We start from the raw sequence: 18,320 nt of genomic DNA, 5'->3' as shown, positions 1-18,320 counted from the left end.
AAATTAATAGCTTTTGTTTAGTGTTAGTTTAGTTTTTATGGAAATATTACGTAAAGTTTTTGAGTTATAATCAAGTATACTAGAAAATTTTTTTCTTTTCTCCTATAGTACAATGTATAACCTCTAAAAAAATTCTAACTTTAAAATTAAATATTTCCAAAACTGTATGATGCAACAATCTCATTTTTTACAAATCGATACAGGATTATTATTAAATATACTCTGAAAAAATGCAAAAAAAAATCTATTTTTGTTCTGACTGTCCTTATAACCCTTTTATATAAGGTCATTTTTTTATAAGGTCATTTAATTATTTTTATTTCTATCTTATTTTAAGAGTATGAAACTTTTAAAACTCTATTCGACTTCAAGACATGATGGACTCTCAAAATACTGATATGTGACTGAATCCCAAAATTTTTTAATTAACGCTAATTATTGAAAACTTAATTGTGATTGAGAAAAAAAAAACAGATTGAAAAATTTTAAATCTGAATAAGCATTTGCATTGATGAATCATTACATGGATTTGGTTTCAACAAACGTTTCAAATTTTTTACAGCATTTAAAAAAATTAATTAAATTACCTGATATACTATGTAAGTTGCTTCAAAAAATCATTTAATTATTGAGTATCTACGGTTATATCAGCACATTAATAAACTTAATTCAATTTTTCGAACTTGAAGGAATATTTTGTCCATTGGTCACTGAGAATTGATTATTCGTTACGTAATAAAATAACAAATATGTATTTAGATTTTTATTGATATTATTTATTATCTATTAGTTTATTGGTAATGAGTGAGTTACAATTGCATGCCTTAAACGTGAGCGTAGGTATTCTTTAATTATCGCTTAAAAATCAAGATTCCGTGTTTCGTCACATTAATTTGTACCTAACAGACATAATATGCGAACAAATGCTACAAAAACTATACTGTCAGATAAAAAAATAATCACTAATCTTTTAGAAAATTTTTTTTGATTTTTTAATAGCTATTTTTACATAAAGTGGTGACATATTTCTCATGTTATATGTTAATTTGTAAATGTAACTTAAATTTTTTTCGGTGAAGCTAAAATTTTTTAAGTCCAAAATACAACATTTCACTGAATGAGACTTTTGAGGTTGTAGTGAGGATTCTAAATCAACGGGTGGTTCTTATTAAGACCTCAAAATCTTCAATGAGGATTTTGAGTATTAAAGTAGAGTTACTTTCTGTGCGGCAAATAAAACATCAAAGGATTTGAGGCTTTTGAGGTTAAAACTAGAATTTCTTTTTTGACTCAGGTCTGTTGGTTTTTTCAATGTTAACACAATACTAACAGAAGTTTGATTTTTTTTATCTCAAGAGAGAATTTTAAAATATGGCAATCTTATAAATTGAAGAAAAAATTTGAAAAATTAATGAAAAGAATTTGTGAATATTATTTTACATTTTTTAATATTGTTTATTTTGTATATTGCTCATTGAAAGTAAAATAATTTTTTTCATTATCAATTTTTAATTTTTTATGGTAAATTATTAGACATATATCAAAAATTTTAATTATCTAAGAGCACAATTTCTTAATTCATTTTTTAGTGTAATTAATTAGTATAAAAATTATTAAATAAAAAAAAATGGTCTAATGTCATCTGATTTCAGTGAAGTAATTTTTCGAACTCTTACAGTTTTTTGAAATTATCAAAATTTTCTCTCATCGAATACATTAATGTGATGCTAAAATCAACAAACATGTGACAATTTTTGAATTTCTAAGAAATTCAATTTGCTGTTTTTTTTTTAATAAAACTTAGATTATCTGACAATTGGCAATTTTTTAGTACTTTTAATTAACAGATAATTTAACACAAGAAAAAAATTTTTTTAATTTGATCAGGTCGAAATTTGTAAAAACTATGAATGAAAATTTTTATAGATATATTTTTTTCAGATGTTTGGTAATTTCAGTACAATAATTTATTTCAATCTACTTTCACTGTCATTATTTATATTCACAGTAAAATATAAATTTTTTAGTAAAAAAATGCACTAAAAGGATAAACTGTCTGTAACGAAAAAAAATTCACAAGGTAATTTACAAAGATATTAATAACGTCGTTAATTAAATAAAATTTATCAATGAAACTAGTTGAATGGCATTACATATTAGAGTATCAAGTGTATAATGGAGCAAGAGCTACAATTAAATACATTCAATTTAAAGATAAAAATTAATATAACACACATGTGTTGTTACACTAAGCTCAATCGTGGATCGTAGTTCGCGGTGTCCTCAACATTAACACATGGTCGCTGAATGAAAGATTGCATAAGTAATTGTCATTTTAAATTAAATAAAAGTTTCATTTAGGTGAGCACAGTGTTGAACATGAATAGTTCAATTATTATGTAATGATAGATATATAAATATATTTTTATTTTTATAAGTGAGACCAAATAATAAGACAACAGGAAAAATATTATGAGAAGAAAAAAATGAATAGACACGCGAAATAAAGAGTTGCGCTTACTATTGCTATTAGATTAATATGGTATGTATATGTGTAATGATGCTAGGAAAAGATAGAATATATTAATATGAGAAAAAAGTTAAAGAGGTCGCTTCAAATGCCCGCGTGTACACAATTAAATGTCAAATCTTATAATAAATCTATCTAACAGAATTCTATGCTAAATAATTCATTGTTTCGGTAGGAGTTAAAAAAAAATTTTTACAAATAAAATTAATAAAAATTCGTATTTTTTGTAAAAAAGAATTTTAGAGTAAAAATTTTTTCGCATAAAATAGGAAGTAAATAAAAAGTTAGATAGCGAATAATTTTTTTATTAATTTAATTGTTATTAAATAAAGGAGTACCTTCTCTTTAGCTCTGCCTGCATGTTTTTGCACTGTTTTAGCAATTAACGCACCTTTACTTTCAGCCATTTTTTCACTTACGATTTTAGCTTTTTTATAAATGATTGTTAATTTGGATTATTTTTAAATAATGTTAATTATAGGTGTACTGTTAAATTTTAAACACTAACTTAGAAGAATTTCAGCCGTGTGGTTGCTTAGCACTTAATCATTAAACTGTATCAGAATATGATGCCAACTGTACCGACCAAAGCGCCGAGAGGTACTGACACTATTTTATAAGAATGTCATAGCCGTGCAGCCATTTTGATTTAGTTTATACTTTTACCGATATAGTTATTCAGCAGCACTTGTTTGGCGCGAAAATTATTTAAATTGGTAATTTTGGAGTGAAACTGAAATTTTTCGATTGAAAATCAAATTAACAGATAACATGATTTTTTACATTTTTTTTTTTTTTTATAAGTTTGTAAAAAAAAATATTTTTTTTTAGTACAAATTTATTTTTCAAATAAGACCAATAAAAGATCAAATGTTGATATTTCCATTATAGTTTACTCACCTTTTCCAAAAATCTTTAATTAATATTTAGAATTTTTAAACACTACTATTGTGTATGATTTAATTCAATATAATGATTAATAATTTCAAATTTAAAAATTATAAATGCTTAAAAATCAAGTAGGTATTTTTTTAATCTCTAGGCTGCTCGAGATTTCTTTAATTTTCAAAGTAGTGTACTTCAGATATTTCCAATTGATCAGAATTTAGAATAACTTTTTTTGATAAATACAATAAGCATAGAGTCCTAAATGCGCTACCAATAGCTGTAGCACATTACATTTTGCTGCGCTGCAGCTATTGTAGCGCATTTAGGAATGTAAGCTAACTTGTAAAATTTTCAAAAATATCAAAAACTGTAATGTTATGAATTATGAAGTTCATTTGTTGTTTTTTCGCGATCGTGATTCAATTGATTTATTTATCAATGTAATGAAGTAATTGATTTGTTATTCAATACCGAATCAATATTTAGCTGTAATAAATTGTCTTTCCGTCTTTTATTTGTATTTGATACGTTATTTTTATCCATTAGTAACTCCATTTCAAGATAATCATATGAAAATTCTCAGATATTCATGTTTACAGATCACTCGAGAAGTTCGACTCAGATTGAAAACAAAAAATCAAATTTTTTACTAGTTTGTGAACTTTTTAGAATCTTAAACGATCCTTAGCAATTTTTTCATCAAAGGCTAGAAAAATAGTCAGTTTTAAACGTTTATGAAACGTTTATGAACGGTTATGAAACATACAGAAAAATTAATCATATAATCTCAAAATAAAAAATTTCTCCAATGTTCTATTCGATATTCAAACATTTGATTGTACTTGAAGGGCCATATTAGTAAACTTTCACTGTACACTGAAAGAAAACATTTCTTTTGAAGGGAGTAGATATTATTGTGACAAGAAATTAATTTATTGAAAATTTTAAACAATTTTATTTCTTAGCTGAAAAAATTAAAACTTTTTTCACAGTACTTAACTTTCTTGTTGAAAAAAAATTTTTTTTTCTGATTTGGAAAAAAACAATTTTAGATAGACAACTTGCGAATTTTTATCCAAAATCTATAAAACTTATTCAACAAGAAAGTTTCTGTGAGAAAAATTTTTATTTCTTCAGCTAAGAGATAAAATTGCTGAAAATTTTCAATAAATTAATTTATTATTACAATATTCCTCATATTTTTCAAAAAAAAAAATTTTCTCTTAGTGAACATCAATTTTTATTAGGATTTTTGCGAGACTTTAACAAACATATCGTTTGTTTAAAACCAGTAAATGTTCAGAGTTCTCATTAGATGATTAAACTACGTTTAAGAATATTCGTGTAACATGTAGAATTATTACACCGAGAAACCTTGTTTCATTTAAACAGTTGAGTGCCGTTTCTTTGATTACCAAACTCAATTTCTTTACAGAATAAATTCATCAAAATTTTCATATCTTCTAGAAAATATTTTCTTTTATATTTAACCATCTAATAAATTATGTAGTTCTATAAAAACAATTAAAATCATTAAAGTATTTTTATAAATTTTCTACTACACGTAGCCATCACTTTGAAATCTATAAAAAATTAAGTAAACCTGAAGCAATATTTTGCTATAAAATAATCCTTGTTTCGAAAATTGTCTTTAGATATAAAATTGTATTTTTTTTTTTTCAAAAAATATGATATAATATTTTACTTTCTACAAAATCTAATCACTTCAAGAAGACAAATCAGTTATTATTTCAATGTATAAAATAAAAAAAGTATTAATTAACTTAAAAATACATAGAAGTAATAGTTTAAATAAACATTCTGAGTTTTCAAAAACAATTAATTATTCAATTTAAGAGTGAATTGTTTAATTTTATAGAAAAAAATACTGCTTGAATAAAAATTTTTTACATTTCTAACGGAAAATGAACTTACAAATAAAAATATCACTGTATAGATTTGTAAATGGTTTTATTAATAAATTATTCTTTCTTAATTTTTTTTTTGTTTTTTTTTTTTTTGATAAGGATTGCTCGAAACAAACTAATTTCTTGTTTACGGTAAAAATTTACATCAACAATTAAAACAAGTAGACAATGGTTGTACTTTATTATGTATGGAGACTATAATATTCAATCGACTAAAAAAAAAAATAGACTGCCGTACAGAGAAATTGTTCGAGAGAAATACAAAAAAAATTACAATTGATAGTACTTATTACAGATTGCGCGGAATTATTATCAGATAATAATTTATTTTATTCTTATTTACTTACATCATAATTTATAATTCATAATATCCACACAAGCTGTAATCAATAAGGGGTTTACAGAATTTGGACCTGTACACGTTAATTATTCATGATACCTAATATAAATTTTCGTTTTCAAAGTCTTGGAAAATTTGGATAAGGCCATAACCAATCTGGCAGCAAGAACGCGCCAGGTCCTCGTGTCTACCACAATATTTTACTTTATTTCATTTTTTTTTATTTATTTATTTTTTTTTTTTATTTATATTATAAAACCGATTCTCTCCTACATTCTCGCACTGTCTTTTCGTTCATTCATTTTTACAGTCAAATAGTTTTAATTCCATTGATTCAATTATTTTTTTTTTTAACAGCCGAGACCAGTGATTGCAGTTTCAATCGGCTTAGCGAAACGAATGGAAACTTTGAAAAAACGTTTTTATAGATAATAGATAATTTAATAAACTATTTCACCACAAAGCGTTTTTTTCAGAAATTTCATTCGTTTCGTGAAACCAATCGAAACTGCAATTGCTCTGTTGTTGGGAGTGCGATAGAGATAGTTCCGTTGAACTCCGTGAGAGCAAAGCGAGAAAAAGATGGTCTCGCCTGTTAAGTTAGTGCCGTCCGTTAGTCATATAAGTCTTCATTATTTAAATAAAATATCTGTCATATAATCTTTTTTTCTTGCGCCGATTGTTCAATAACTTAATTCATATATTTATTAATTAATTATTTCTTATTGAATCGGCATTTATTAAATTAATATTAAAGTTGTTTTAGTCAAAATTAAATGCTAGTATTCTTTATATTTTTCAGTTTCCCTCACACACCATTCACAAAGCAGTAGATCAGCGCAAAGAAAAGTTTTGGGACAGAAATTTAACAGTTATCTTCTTTTAAAATTTCAATAAATTTTTAATCATCAAAATTTCGTGTCATTAAACCGTAAAAGGTCGCATTGATTGTCACATATTTTAACCGAAACAAATAATTTCATAATAGATGAAAATTTTTTTTGTTAAAAATTATCTTTTTAATACAAATGTAACATTTAATTACAATTTAAAAATTCGAAGAAATTTAAGCTTTTAATTAAGTTATATCTTTAAAATAATGTTTAAAAATGAAGAGTAATAAAATAGAAATATTTGTATTAGGGTGACACAAAAAAACTGGCTAATTTTTTTTTTTCGAGACTTCTATGAAAATATATTAGTTGCTTCGTGTTTTGAAAGCCCTCTCTCAAAATCAACTTGATAAAAAATTTTGAGGACCCCCTCAAGATTTTGTCAACATTCAAAAACGCTGGATAAGCATTTTTTAACTAAAATACAATAGTAATAAGATTACTTTTCTGACTTTTATTAATATTTCACGGTTTACTTTTATTCTTCAGCATTGCAATTTAATAGAAAAAAATTGAACGTTGATTGGTACTCATAGGGTAAAAGACCCCATTAGTGGCGGGGACCCTATTACTGACACTTTCTTTGATTTTGGTACTTATTCAATTAATGAAATCATTAATTTCAATGGTGAATATATTATTTCTAATCTTGAAGGCCTTTAGATCAAAAAAATTTTTAGTTTTTATTCCAAGCAGAACATTTTTTCATTGAAAAAAAAAGTATCACTAATAGGGGTTAAAGGTGCCACTAATGGGGTCTTTTACCTTATTTATTCAGAATTTGCTCGAAAACACTTTGAGTACTCTACTTTGAAAGTTTAACAATTTTGAGCGACTCCTATAAAATTTTTTATCGAGCTGATTTTTGTAGAAGACTCTTAAAGTATAATAAACTGATATATTTTCATAGATGACGAAAAAAATTATTCGGTTTTTTGCGCTACTCTAATGTATATAGAAATAAACCTTATAAATATTAGTTCAATCTTGTAGCGATATTTTTATCTCTTAGACCGAAAATTGCACGTCAATACTTACATTCTCGCAATTAAAATAACAAATTTTTATTGTCAGTCAATTTCAATATATTTCTAATTTTTAAATAAAATACAAAATAATTAAAAAAGAAAAAAAATACACAAATAATCTTTATAAAAACCAAAAATTAATGAATTGTAGAAGAGCATACACTCACTTGAATTATCAATACTTGATTAAACGAAATGATATAATGTTTATTATATATAATAGATAAAAAATATCGAAAATGGAATTATACAATTAGTTTCAAAAAATGAATAATAATAATATTAATAATTTCATTGTCGCTTTGGTAGGCGCACATAAGTGGTCCACAGAGATCACTTTTCATTTAATATAAAACAAAAAGATAAAACAACAACGATAGATTAAGCCTTTTCTGATTTCTTTAAGTTAACAATAACATTTGTATTGTTGCTGACATGATTTTGTTATTAAAAATTTTAATTAAAAACTAATAAACCAATGTGACAACGACCGTACAAGTGAGATGGCTGCTCAATTAAAAAAAAATTTTAACATTTAATTTATTTAAATAAAATTATTAAAAACAATTTAAAATTATCGTTGAAATATTGATCGAACAGTATTTAAAATATCTATTAATTATAATTATTAATTTTATTATTTCTGTCCCAAAAATATAATTTCATGCAATCTCTATTATTGTATTGATATCTAATTTTTTTTATTTATCATTTTTTTTTATTTCTTCATTAAACCTGTACAAAAATTGATTCCTCATTTTTTTTTTTTTTTTTTTTTTTTTTATATTTATTTGACGTTATCATTATAATGTATTTAAAATGTAACTTATGTAATCTTATTAACTGTTTAACGACAGCTGCATTCCAGCATGACCAGCCTTTGGTCGACTGGAGCTAACAGACAAATACGCTCCTTCGAGAGTTTAAATCCCGTCTCTATATTATAATCATAACTCTGCATCATTTCATTATCATTACATTCAAACTTCGACATTACTATTTAATGTACTGACAACATTTCTAATTCTCTATCTATATACTCTATATAAAATATCGTTAGTGTAACTAAAACGTGTTGGGTCTAGCTGGAATGCAGCCCTTATTTATCCTTAAACAATTCATTTTTACATTTCATTCCATTGTCAATAATATTATATCAATATCAGTTACTTTTTGTGTTTAGTTTTGCATTTACTTGCAATTACGTCCTTCGTCCTTATGTATTTCATTTTTTTTTTATGTTTTGTATTACTCCACAGACAATAATTTAATTAATTATTAATTTTTTTTCTTTCAGTCAATGATTTTTGTAATTTATATCACTAACTGTAGTTTGTCATTGGTCAATAAAGTTTGATTCCCAGCTAGTCTCACTTGGCGGCGTAATTATTAATTAATAAATTTATATACGAATTTTACACTCATTCAACATTATTTATTTATTAGCAAATCCTTATATCTAGGTTTTAATTCCCTGGCTCACTTCCGTCTTCATGTTTTCTTTTCTTTCCTCGGGCTGGTGATGATTCTAGATAATAAAATTTAATTTTTACTTCATTAGTTCATTTTTATGAATTATTCTTCTATTATTAAATTAAAAAAAAAATTCTTTTTCAGTATAAGTATTTATTGTAAACTTTTGTTAAAATTAATTTTTGTTTTTTTCCAACATAATTTATTAAATTTTAAAATTCAAAGGTTACTTCTTCAAAGGTAAAATTTTAACTGCAAAAAAAAACTAATTTTTGGAGCAAATGTTGACTTTTTTATTATTTTGGGGATATAATAATAAAAGAAGATCGAACTATAATTTGAAACATTGGTAGTCATAACTCAAACTGATAATAATACTGAAATATTCAAAAATTTTTAATAAATGTATAAACTATAACTACCAATACTGAAAATTTTATTAAAAAAAATTGACAATAAATATATCGAGGATTTTTTTTTTAAAACTAAAGAAATAATGCCTTTTTAATACATTATGATTACTCCATTTTTATTAAAAAAATTTCTTTCTATTGATAATTTGTTAATTAATTGCCTTTAAATTTTAGAACGTGAATATGAGTGAAAAAAAATGAACCACTTAACTTTTAAAGTATTGAATTTTGTTAAAATATGAAAATTACTTTACAGTTATAAAGTTAATGTTAAAATAAAAAAAAAAAAAAAAAAAAAAAAACAATAATAAGTAATTGAAACTGTTGTAAAATTTTTCAGTATTTTAATTGATAATTTATTTACTATGTGACTATTAAGTTATGTTAAAATTTATAATCATTATGCTAACTCATTTAATTATGAAAATATCACAAGGCAAAATGATTTTTTTTTTAGTGAAGAAATACTCCAGATAATAAAAGAATTCAATAACAATTAGTGATTAATTGATAAACGCACCTTCAATAGCATTGCCGTCTTCTCCATCTTGGTTATCTTGATATTCTTCATTATCATCTTCATCATCATCTTCGTGTTCTCCTCCATATTCGTCATTTTCACTGTCATTCTACAATATAGAAATAAAAAAATAATTAAAATCGTAAAAAAATAAATTAAAAATATTTTAAGATTTAAATGAATTATCAGCTATCAGCTATCACTTACAATATCTAAACCGCCCTCCTCATCATTGAGGTCTTTGTCGTCTTCATCCGACATATATTCACTGTCTTCGTCACTATCATCTTCATTGGCATCACCATCACCATCATCATTTCCATTTACTTCATCATCTTCACTACCTTCTTCATTACCCTCACTGTCGTCAACTTCACATTCATCCATGTCAAATCTAAAATCAGAAATTCAATTAAATAAAATATTTAGGAAACTGAAAATTTTTTAATTATATTAAGTATGTATTACTATTTAAAATTCTTACCCATCAAGATATCTTAAACTAGGAATTAATCCGAATACTTTCTCTCTATAGTTATCCATTTCTGTTGCTTCATTATTGAATAAATCTAAGTTCTTGAGGTTTTGGAATTCTTTCTACAGAAATAAATAAAAAACAATTATTTAGTATTTCAATAATCATAATTTCATCATTTGAATTAGGTGAATAAATCGAGCCTCTACATTGATGAAAATTTTACTTTTTATGATAAAATATTCAAAAAACATCCAACACCCAGCATCCTAAATATTAACTTGAACACAATTAATCATAATCATGAGTAAACAGGATTAACGGTATTTATTAGTGAAAAACAGTTAAGATTCGCTGAGGTTAGTTACTAATGTTTGATTGTCTATTGTATTTTATTTATTATAGCATGCATATGTAATTTAACAATTATTAAATTGATTCGAAAGAAATGTTCTTTACACTCGTGATCCTGCTTACTTATTGAATAGATCTGAAAGTGATCCTAACAATTAATAATTATTGATACTCATGTCTAAATAAGTGATCAATTATCATTTTTGAAAAAAGTAATTCGTACAAATTAATAAAATAAAAATTTTTCCTTTTAATGCATGGCTTGGTGAGTCGTTGCAAAGTTGGGCTTTTAGCTAGTGTAGTTAAATATATTTTTGACTTACTAATGGTTGTAGTGTTTCAAGATCTTTGATTTTATTTCCACTAAGATTAAGATGAGTTAACTTAGGGCTTGACAGCAGAAAATTCAAACCTCCGGAGATTCGATTATCACTCAGTTCTAACTGTTGTAAGAAAAAAATAAAAATAATTAGTACATTGCAATAAAATTATAAAATTTATATAGAATAAAAAAAATTCTTTTTTTATAATTTATAGAAATTAGTGAAGTTATATATTTCACCTTTCGGAGATTTGGTAATACAGGGAAACCTTTGAGACTTGTTAATCCTACATTGATTAAACTTAAGGATTTTAATGCCACGAATTCATCCGTAAGACCCACGATATTTGTACTCCGACAATTGTCAAGTACAAATTCTGTTATCTACAAAATAAAATGTTTTATTAGTATTTATTGAAAGAAATCATTAATAATCATAATCTATGTACAACTAAAAAATTTGTTATCATCATCATCATCATGTTTCATTGAAATGTCTACATTTTAAATAAAAAGATTAAAAAAAAATTAAATCATACATTGAACGACAGAAATAAAAGCAATTATGAAAAAGCACAAAGTAAAGTTAAGATAATTAACGAGCATAACGTGTTAGCTATAAAGTTGTTAATATTTTATTAATTTTATCTTATTAACTGAAATGATGAACTTATATCTTGGGATTTTGATTATTTATAACTAGCGAAGAACTTTATATTATTTTTTATTGTTTTCCGATCATACATTTTAACGCAATTGAAAAATTAAATACGAAACTTGCAGCTTAGATTTTAATTGTTTTACACAACTTTAAATGATTTTTAAAATTCGTAGTAAAAATTTCTGATATCGGGTATAAAGTAATTCACTCTGTGAAAAATTTTAAAAATCAACAGGTTGAAGTTCCTCTAAAAACTATGTATTTAATTTCTTAATTGGTAGAAGTCGCTTTAATTTGAACAATAATTTATGACAAAAATTTAGAGTTTCAAATTTAAGTATACTGAATTCATAGAAACTATTGAATTTTTTCTGACTCAACTTTTAGAAAATTTCATCATTTTCCAGATCAGCTTTCTTGGATAATTTAAGAGTATGACAAATTATTGCATCTATGTAAAAAGCAATCAAAATTCATTATTTAAGTTTGATCTTATGGGAGTGTGAAATTGAGGCAAGTTGATTGTTTACTTGATAAATAGTTAATTTATGAAAATTATTAGATAAATTTAAATGTGGTTGAACAAAACTTAAAAAAAAAAAAAAATTACACAGAAAGAATCTTTTGAAATTTTTAAGTGCATTTTTTTTATATTATTATTTTTACCCTGATTAAATTATTTATATATTTTTAGAAAAATATTTCAAGTCTGCTAAATCATACTAATTTATTTTTTTATATTCCTATACAGAATTTCTCCAACTTTAGTTGTCGAACGACATTTTTTTCATCAATTTAATTTATAATCGTACATACAGATTTTCGATTAAATCTATTTTATTTAGCAAACGAGCAATTCAATCCTTATATTATATAATATAAATCATAAGTTTATTTTTAGTCCAATCATAGACCTTGACATCAGCAAATTCAAATGATATTGTTGTAAAAATAATTCGCATTTTTATCTTTTGTTTTATTTTTGTTTATTATTATTATTATTATTATTATTATTATTATTATTATTATTATTATTATTATTAAGCTTATATTTATCGGCTAGATAAAGAAAAAAACTATTGGTCCTATACAATCGTAATAATGATGGCGCTTTTTAAAATAATGAAGACCCCGCGCATTTATTCATTTATTGTACACGCCACTGGTCGTTCAGACAAAAATAATATATTTTTGTAAATAATTTTGTTGGATAACAAAAAAAATTAGATAGTAACAATAATTATTCATAAATTAATATAATTTTTTAAAATACTTTTAACAAATAATGTTAGTATGCTAGCCGGTATACTCGGCACTTGGTAACAAAATGGACTCGTCCAATGCGGCGATCGAGATTCCGTCATTTCACTTGTCACTTAATTTGAATATAATATTACAATATAAATTGTTAACCTAAATGTAAACGAATAAAAATTTTTAAATTAATAAAAAAAACTGAGTAATGAATGAAAGAATTGTCTGATTATTGGGTATTTAAAATAATTTTTTTCAGCTTTTGTATATCAAGTCAAGAGTGTTGAGTCGAGTTTGTAAACACCAATATGTCGGCTAGTTTGTGAATGTAATGCGGCATAACAATCACGACGATCATTTACACGCGCACGCTTCTTATATCTAGACGATTGCTCATGGCACACACAAGCCTGTAATATTCACTACACGCTTCTAATTGATTTACATAATACATTTTAGTGTTATGTGCTGAAAATTTCTTCCTGAACTGTCTGTTGTACTAGTAGATTATTTTTTTTTTATTCTACGTCATTTTTCTTCACTGTCACAAAACTTGAACGCCGAAAAAATTATAAATAATTTCTTTAAAATAATAATATAAATTTCATTGATTAAACATGAATATAATTGTAAAACGCCTAATAATTTAAAAAAAAATTATGAATAATTTACTCATTGCAAAAATGATGATGTAAAAAATGTACTTGAAAATTTAGAAAAATTCTACAATTTTTAATTCAATTAAAAAAATTTTCAAAAATTAGCCGCTGACTTCACGAGAAATTAAACTTTTACGAGTAAATTATTAAATTTTCGGAGTGTTAATTGGTGTACCGATCGATTTTGGATAAAATTTTATAGCGAATTGTTATTACGAAATTGACGAAAAATTATTTAGTTATTTTTACGTTGTTTTATTCTAAAAACTTTGTATTTATAAACTTTGCACTAAATAAGAAATTATAAGAAGATAAGTTCAAAAGTTACAACTCTAAGATATAAAATTTATAGAGGAAAGTAATATGTACTTTGAAAGCCATAACTTTTCAATTATTTTTGATCTATAATTCAATGAGCTGTGAAATTTTATCTTTAATAATTTAAAAGATATTCATGATTTGAGTCTTTGGAGCCGAAAATCATTAAACATTTTTTTTTTTTTATTGAATCAATGACAAAGAATGGTAAAAAATTTGGAATGTAGTATTTAAATACATTTGTTAAAAAAATATTTGAGAATTTTTCAGGAAATAAATCGTTCATAATATAAATGAATTTTTTTAGTGACCTAGTTTCCAGAGAATTAGGACTATATGTCACTTGAGAAAGTGAACATGTAACTTGAGAAAAGGAATTAAGAGATAATAAAGAAAGGGAGAGAGTAAGCGAGTAATTAGCTAAACGTCATAAAACTGTGAATTTTTTATTATTGAAACGTTTTTAATACTTTTACTATCCCCCATTACGAGTTGATAATTTTAACCCTTTATTGATCTCTTTATTTTATTTATCAAATTAAATAGCTTTAAAATCACATTTGTTGACACGTCTACGAGTTCTATGGCTAAAAAAATTGTGATAAACATCAGACATTCAAAAATCTTTACATATTTCAAATCATTTATTTGAATATTTAGTGTAAAAATTAAAAAATATATAAAAATCTCATTTTATAATTTAATTGATATCAAATATTCAATCATTTTTATCTGTTGATACAGTAATAAAAAATTTAAAATTTTATTTATAAAATTGCATGTAAAGAATTTAAAAAATGTTGTGCATGTATTTTTAAAAAAATGTTTTTTCTTAAATATTTAACAATTTTTCAATTTCCCACTGTAGAAATCAAAAATTAAAAAAAAATAAAAAGGTATTGTTTAATAATAATTGTTTAGAATCACTATTTATATTTAGCTTAAACTTTGAAATTTTTTTTTCGGTGCATTTAATAATGTAATTAATACATTGATGTAAATTGTAATTTTTTGGATTAAATTAAATTCGTAAACTTGAAATGAAGCACGTTTTTTGTAATTTAAGAAATGGTGTCTTTTTTCTTCGAATTCTTTTTCTAGATTAAATTTAAGAAGAATCTAAATTAAATTGATTTTTTCTTAGTTAAAAATAGGAGACACGATTCTCAATAGCTACCTTTGTCATAATCATTAATTAAAAAAAAAAAAAAAATTAACTATTTTCAGTGTTATAAAATTTAAGAAAAAATAATAAATTTTTAATGAAACAAACTAATAAAAATAAAATATTTTGTAAAACTAAATAATACAATATCACAATTTTTTACTGAGTAATAAAACAAACAATATTTTGACCATGATAACTAGACGCGTGGCAAGTGTATACTGATTAAACACAAATAAATAAATATTTGCGAGTAAATAAATAAATACATAAATAAATAAATAAATAAAATTAATGGATATAATACACAAGGGTCTATTTTAAAATATCAGCGTCGTGTAGGCATTTAAGAGTAAGTCGTCAAGCAACAGAAACACCTGATAGAATTCTTAACATAATGATAAGTAAACTCGGTATAAATCTTGAAGCTTAGTAGGTACAGGTACAACTCATAAATAGTAGTGGTTGAAAATCTGAAAATGAAATAAAAAGATAATCGAAGAATGATAGCCATTTTGAAATGAGAAGTTAATATTAAAAGGTAACCACGCCATGGTTGCTCATTATTTAATTATATTAATATTTTATAATATATTTTGCTGTTGGTATTCTGCACCAGCTAATTCACTCTACTCTCATCGTGTCGGCCTCTAATAGTAAGATTTACAAAGCCACGCGGTTGTTTCGCGCCTATTAAATTCACATAATGTAACAAGTACTGCTCGACAATGAAATATACAAATTTCATTAATATGAATTAATAATATTAGTTATAGATATTAAATATCCACGTCTCAACATATGAGATTTAACTGGAATTACTTGTCTTCGATGAATTGAAATGATCGAGTAATCGCACTTATGTATTTCGTTTGATCTAGACTCATATATACTTGTATAGTAGTAAAACAGAGCAGGAAAGCCGATTGAACATGCACGCACACTCTTCACATACTTCATTGACTTTTAAGTGTATACTTGATGTTAAAATTATAAATATTATTAGAGTATTAGTCAATTCTTTATTAATTATTTTCATTAATTGTAATAATAATTAATATTCGTGGTAGGACTAAAAAAAATTATGTATATATATATATATATATATATATATATATATATATATATATATATATATATATATATATATATATATACATACGAAGATGATGGTAATAATAATAATAAAAATAATAATAGGGATAATAAATAAATGCAAAAACTTACTTCAGCGGGATTTCTTCCTCGTTTCTCAAGCTCTATTCGTTTCTCCATGGCCGGTAAACCTGCTCTTTAGATATTTAACTTTAATATATTATTACAGCTCGAAACTAAACACACACCGTTCACTGCACCTTCCTGCGTCGCAACAACTAGTCGCAACCTTGCTTTCAAACCAGGAATATGACGGAACTGTACACGCTCCGTTTTCTACTGTATCGTGTGTAATTGTGTGATATGATGTACTATGATTGTTTGTGTATGATAGTGTCAATTCACACCACACGACATTTTGATGCCACCACTGTATTCAGATAAACTACCAACAGTCAATTGACTTTCGTTGTATAAACTGTACACAAATAAACAATATTATCGTTAAAAAATAATTTATGAATTGATTTTTAGATTCATTAGCAGATGGCGTTACTGCACTAAGTCTGTTTGTAACTCGCGGAGACGCTTACTTTCCATAATGGCGCATCATTTTAAATTAAATTCGGAAATTTGGTTTTTACTGAACATTTTTCATTTTTTGATAACAAAATTACACACTTTTAAATAATCGGAATATCAATGTTTTTAATGTTAAATTTTTAGCTTAGATAAATAAAACCCTAACAAGTCTGATCGAAAAACAGACATTTATTTTTTTTTTTTTTTTCAATTATTCGTTTTTGCTTACACAAAATTATCATAAGCAAAATTCGAAATTGGTTCAAAAACGGTGATAATTTCTAAGTGGAATCTTATACAGAATTATTAGTCGAAAACTCCAAGTCAGTGTTTTTATAAAATATTATATTTTTTGGTGCATTTAAGATGAGAATTGATTACTTAAAATATTGAAATTGAATTTTTACGTATTGACCGGATTTAATATAACAATAGTAATTGTTTTTTTAATTCATAAAAATTTGTTTTTTAATTCTTCTAATTTCAATAAACTTTAAGAAAAAAAATTCGTAAAGAATAAATAAAATTTGTTTTATAAAAATTTTATTGAAAAATTGCCATTATTAATATTTTTGTTTCATAGAGCAAAATCTGGGGTGCACTCAGCTCTAAATAATCACCATTGTTTATACTATATTTTCTCATTAGTGATAAATTGAGAATCAATATTCTTTTACTGAAAATATTGTTGAGCAAAATTTGCCGTATGTTTAGACAGTCACGAAAGTTTGAGAAATACAATCGGTATATGTTTAGAAACTACTCACCTAATGACAATCAAGACATATTATGGAACGGATTATAGAAAAATTGAAATGACATCATAAAAAAAATTATAATAGTTGTAAATTTTCAGAGCAAAAAATTAAATCAAATAATGATTTAAATTAAAATATTGATATCTTTAAAAGTGGTACAACAATTAGAAAAGAATATATCACCTTTTGAATATTATATTTTTTTTATTTTTCATATCTTTTAAATAAAAAAAATTACGTAAAAAATTAGGTATTGTAACATTACTTTCAGCAAAAACAGCTTATATGATTTATTATTATTATTATTATTATTATTCTAATCTTCGACTTATAACAATTTCAATAGAATGAAACAAACGTTATAGAACTTACTTGAGCGTAATTTATATGTATATCTATATAAGTATATAATATATATTTCAATAATTGCTGAATTTAAATATTAAAACTATAAATATTATATTATACTCAAAATTTTTTCACAAATATTCTTAAAATTTTAACAAGGGTAAAAAATTTACAAATTTATTTAATACAGTATTTATAATAAGTGTTTCTGTATTCAATTTTCACTCATTTTTTTTTTTTGTTTTTTAATTAAAAATTTTCATGTGTTTAACTACCATAAAGTTTTTATATTTTTAATGTAAAAAATAAATAGAAA

General features: G+C 24.3%; 2 protein-coding genes across 7 annotated transcripts in view; both read right to left on the bottom strand.

Annotated features, from left to right (window-relative positions):
- LOC123265777 (amphiphysin) overlaps window positions 1-3,143 on the bottom strand; it is a 71,030-nt gene extending 67,887 nt beyond the window's left edge. For 3 of the 4 annotated variants that reach the window (XM_044729675.1, XM_044729676.1, XM_044729677.1), the window contains exon 1: window positions 2,869-3,143. In XM_044729675.1, the coding sequence (XP_044585610.1) occupies window positions 2,869-2,937 (69 nt within the window). In that variant the 5' untranslated portion in view covers window positions 2,938-3,143. The remainder of the gene's footprint in view (window positions 1-2,868) is intronic. The other variant, XM_044729674.1, reaches the window with a different exon arrangement.
- Window positions 3,144-8,034: 4,891 nt separating this feature from the next.
- LOC123265784 (acidic leucine-rich nuclear phosphoprotein 32 family member A) lies at window positions 8,035-16,693 on the bottom strand. Of its 3 annotated transcripts, XM_044729702.1 has the most exons (8): window positions 16,044-16,196; window positions 11,405-11,548; window positions 11,166-11,285; window positions 10,498-10,610; window positions 10,331-10,407; window positions 10,221-10,297; window positions 10,014-10,122; window positions 8,035-9,135 (listed from the first exon to the last, which is right to left on the bottom strand). In XM_044729702.1, exons 1-8 carry the CDS (start codon window positions 16,179-16,181, stop codon window positions 9,074-9,076), a joined length of 840 nt encoding a protein of 279 aa, XP_044585637.1. In that variant the 5' UTR covers window positions 16,182-16,196; the 3' UTR covers window positions 8,035-9,073. The 3 variants fall into 3 exon arrangements, with proteins under 3 accessions (XP_044585637.1, XP_044585638.1, XP_044585636.1); XM_044729703.1 differs by lacking the exon at window positions 16,044-16,196 and adding an exon at window positions 16,449-16,693 and having other exon boundaries at window positions 10,221-10,407; XM_044729701.1 differs by having other exon boundaries at window positions 10,221-10,407.
- Window positions 16,694-18,320: the final 1,627 nt, after the last annotated feature.

The sequence above is a fragment of the Cotesia glomerata genome, linkage group LG5 (assembly GCF_020080835.1).
Source record: "Cotesia glomerata isolate CgM1 linkage group LG5, MPM_Cglom_v2.3, whole genome shotgun sequence".
NCBI classification, from domain to species: Eukaryota; Metazoa; Arthropoda; class Insecta; order Hymenoptera; family Braconidae; genus Cotesia; species Cotesia glomerata.
The sequence above is the reverse complement of the archived record's forward strand: the minus strand, read 5'-3'. Positions and strand labels throughout refer to the sequence as shown.

What these genes read in the sequence shown, in the direction of transcription:
- LOC123265784 (XM_044729701.1), bottom strand. Translation starts at nt 16,181, where the DNA reads ATGAAGTATGTGAAGAGTGTGCGTGCATGTTCAATCGGCTTTCCTGCT. An exon ending in AGTTTAAGATATCTTGATGG is followed by an intron (nt 10,408 to 10,497) that starts GTAAGAATTTTA and finishes TTCTGATTTTAG; the next exon opens with ATTTGACATGGATGAATGTG. An exon ending in AGGAGGGCGGTTTAGATATT is followed by an intron (nt 10,123 to 10,220) that starts GTAAGTGATAGC and finishes TCTATATTGTAG; the next exon opens with AATGACAGTGAAAATGACGA.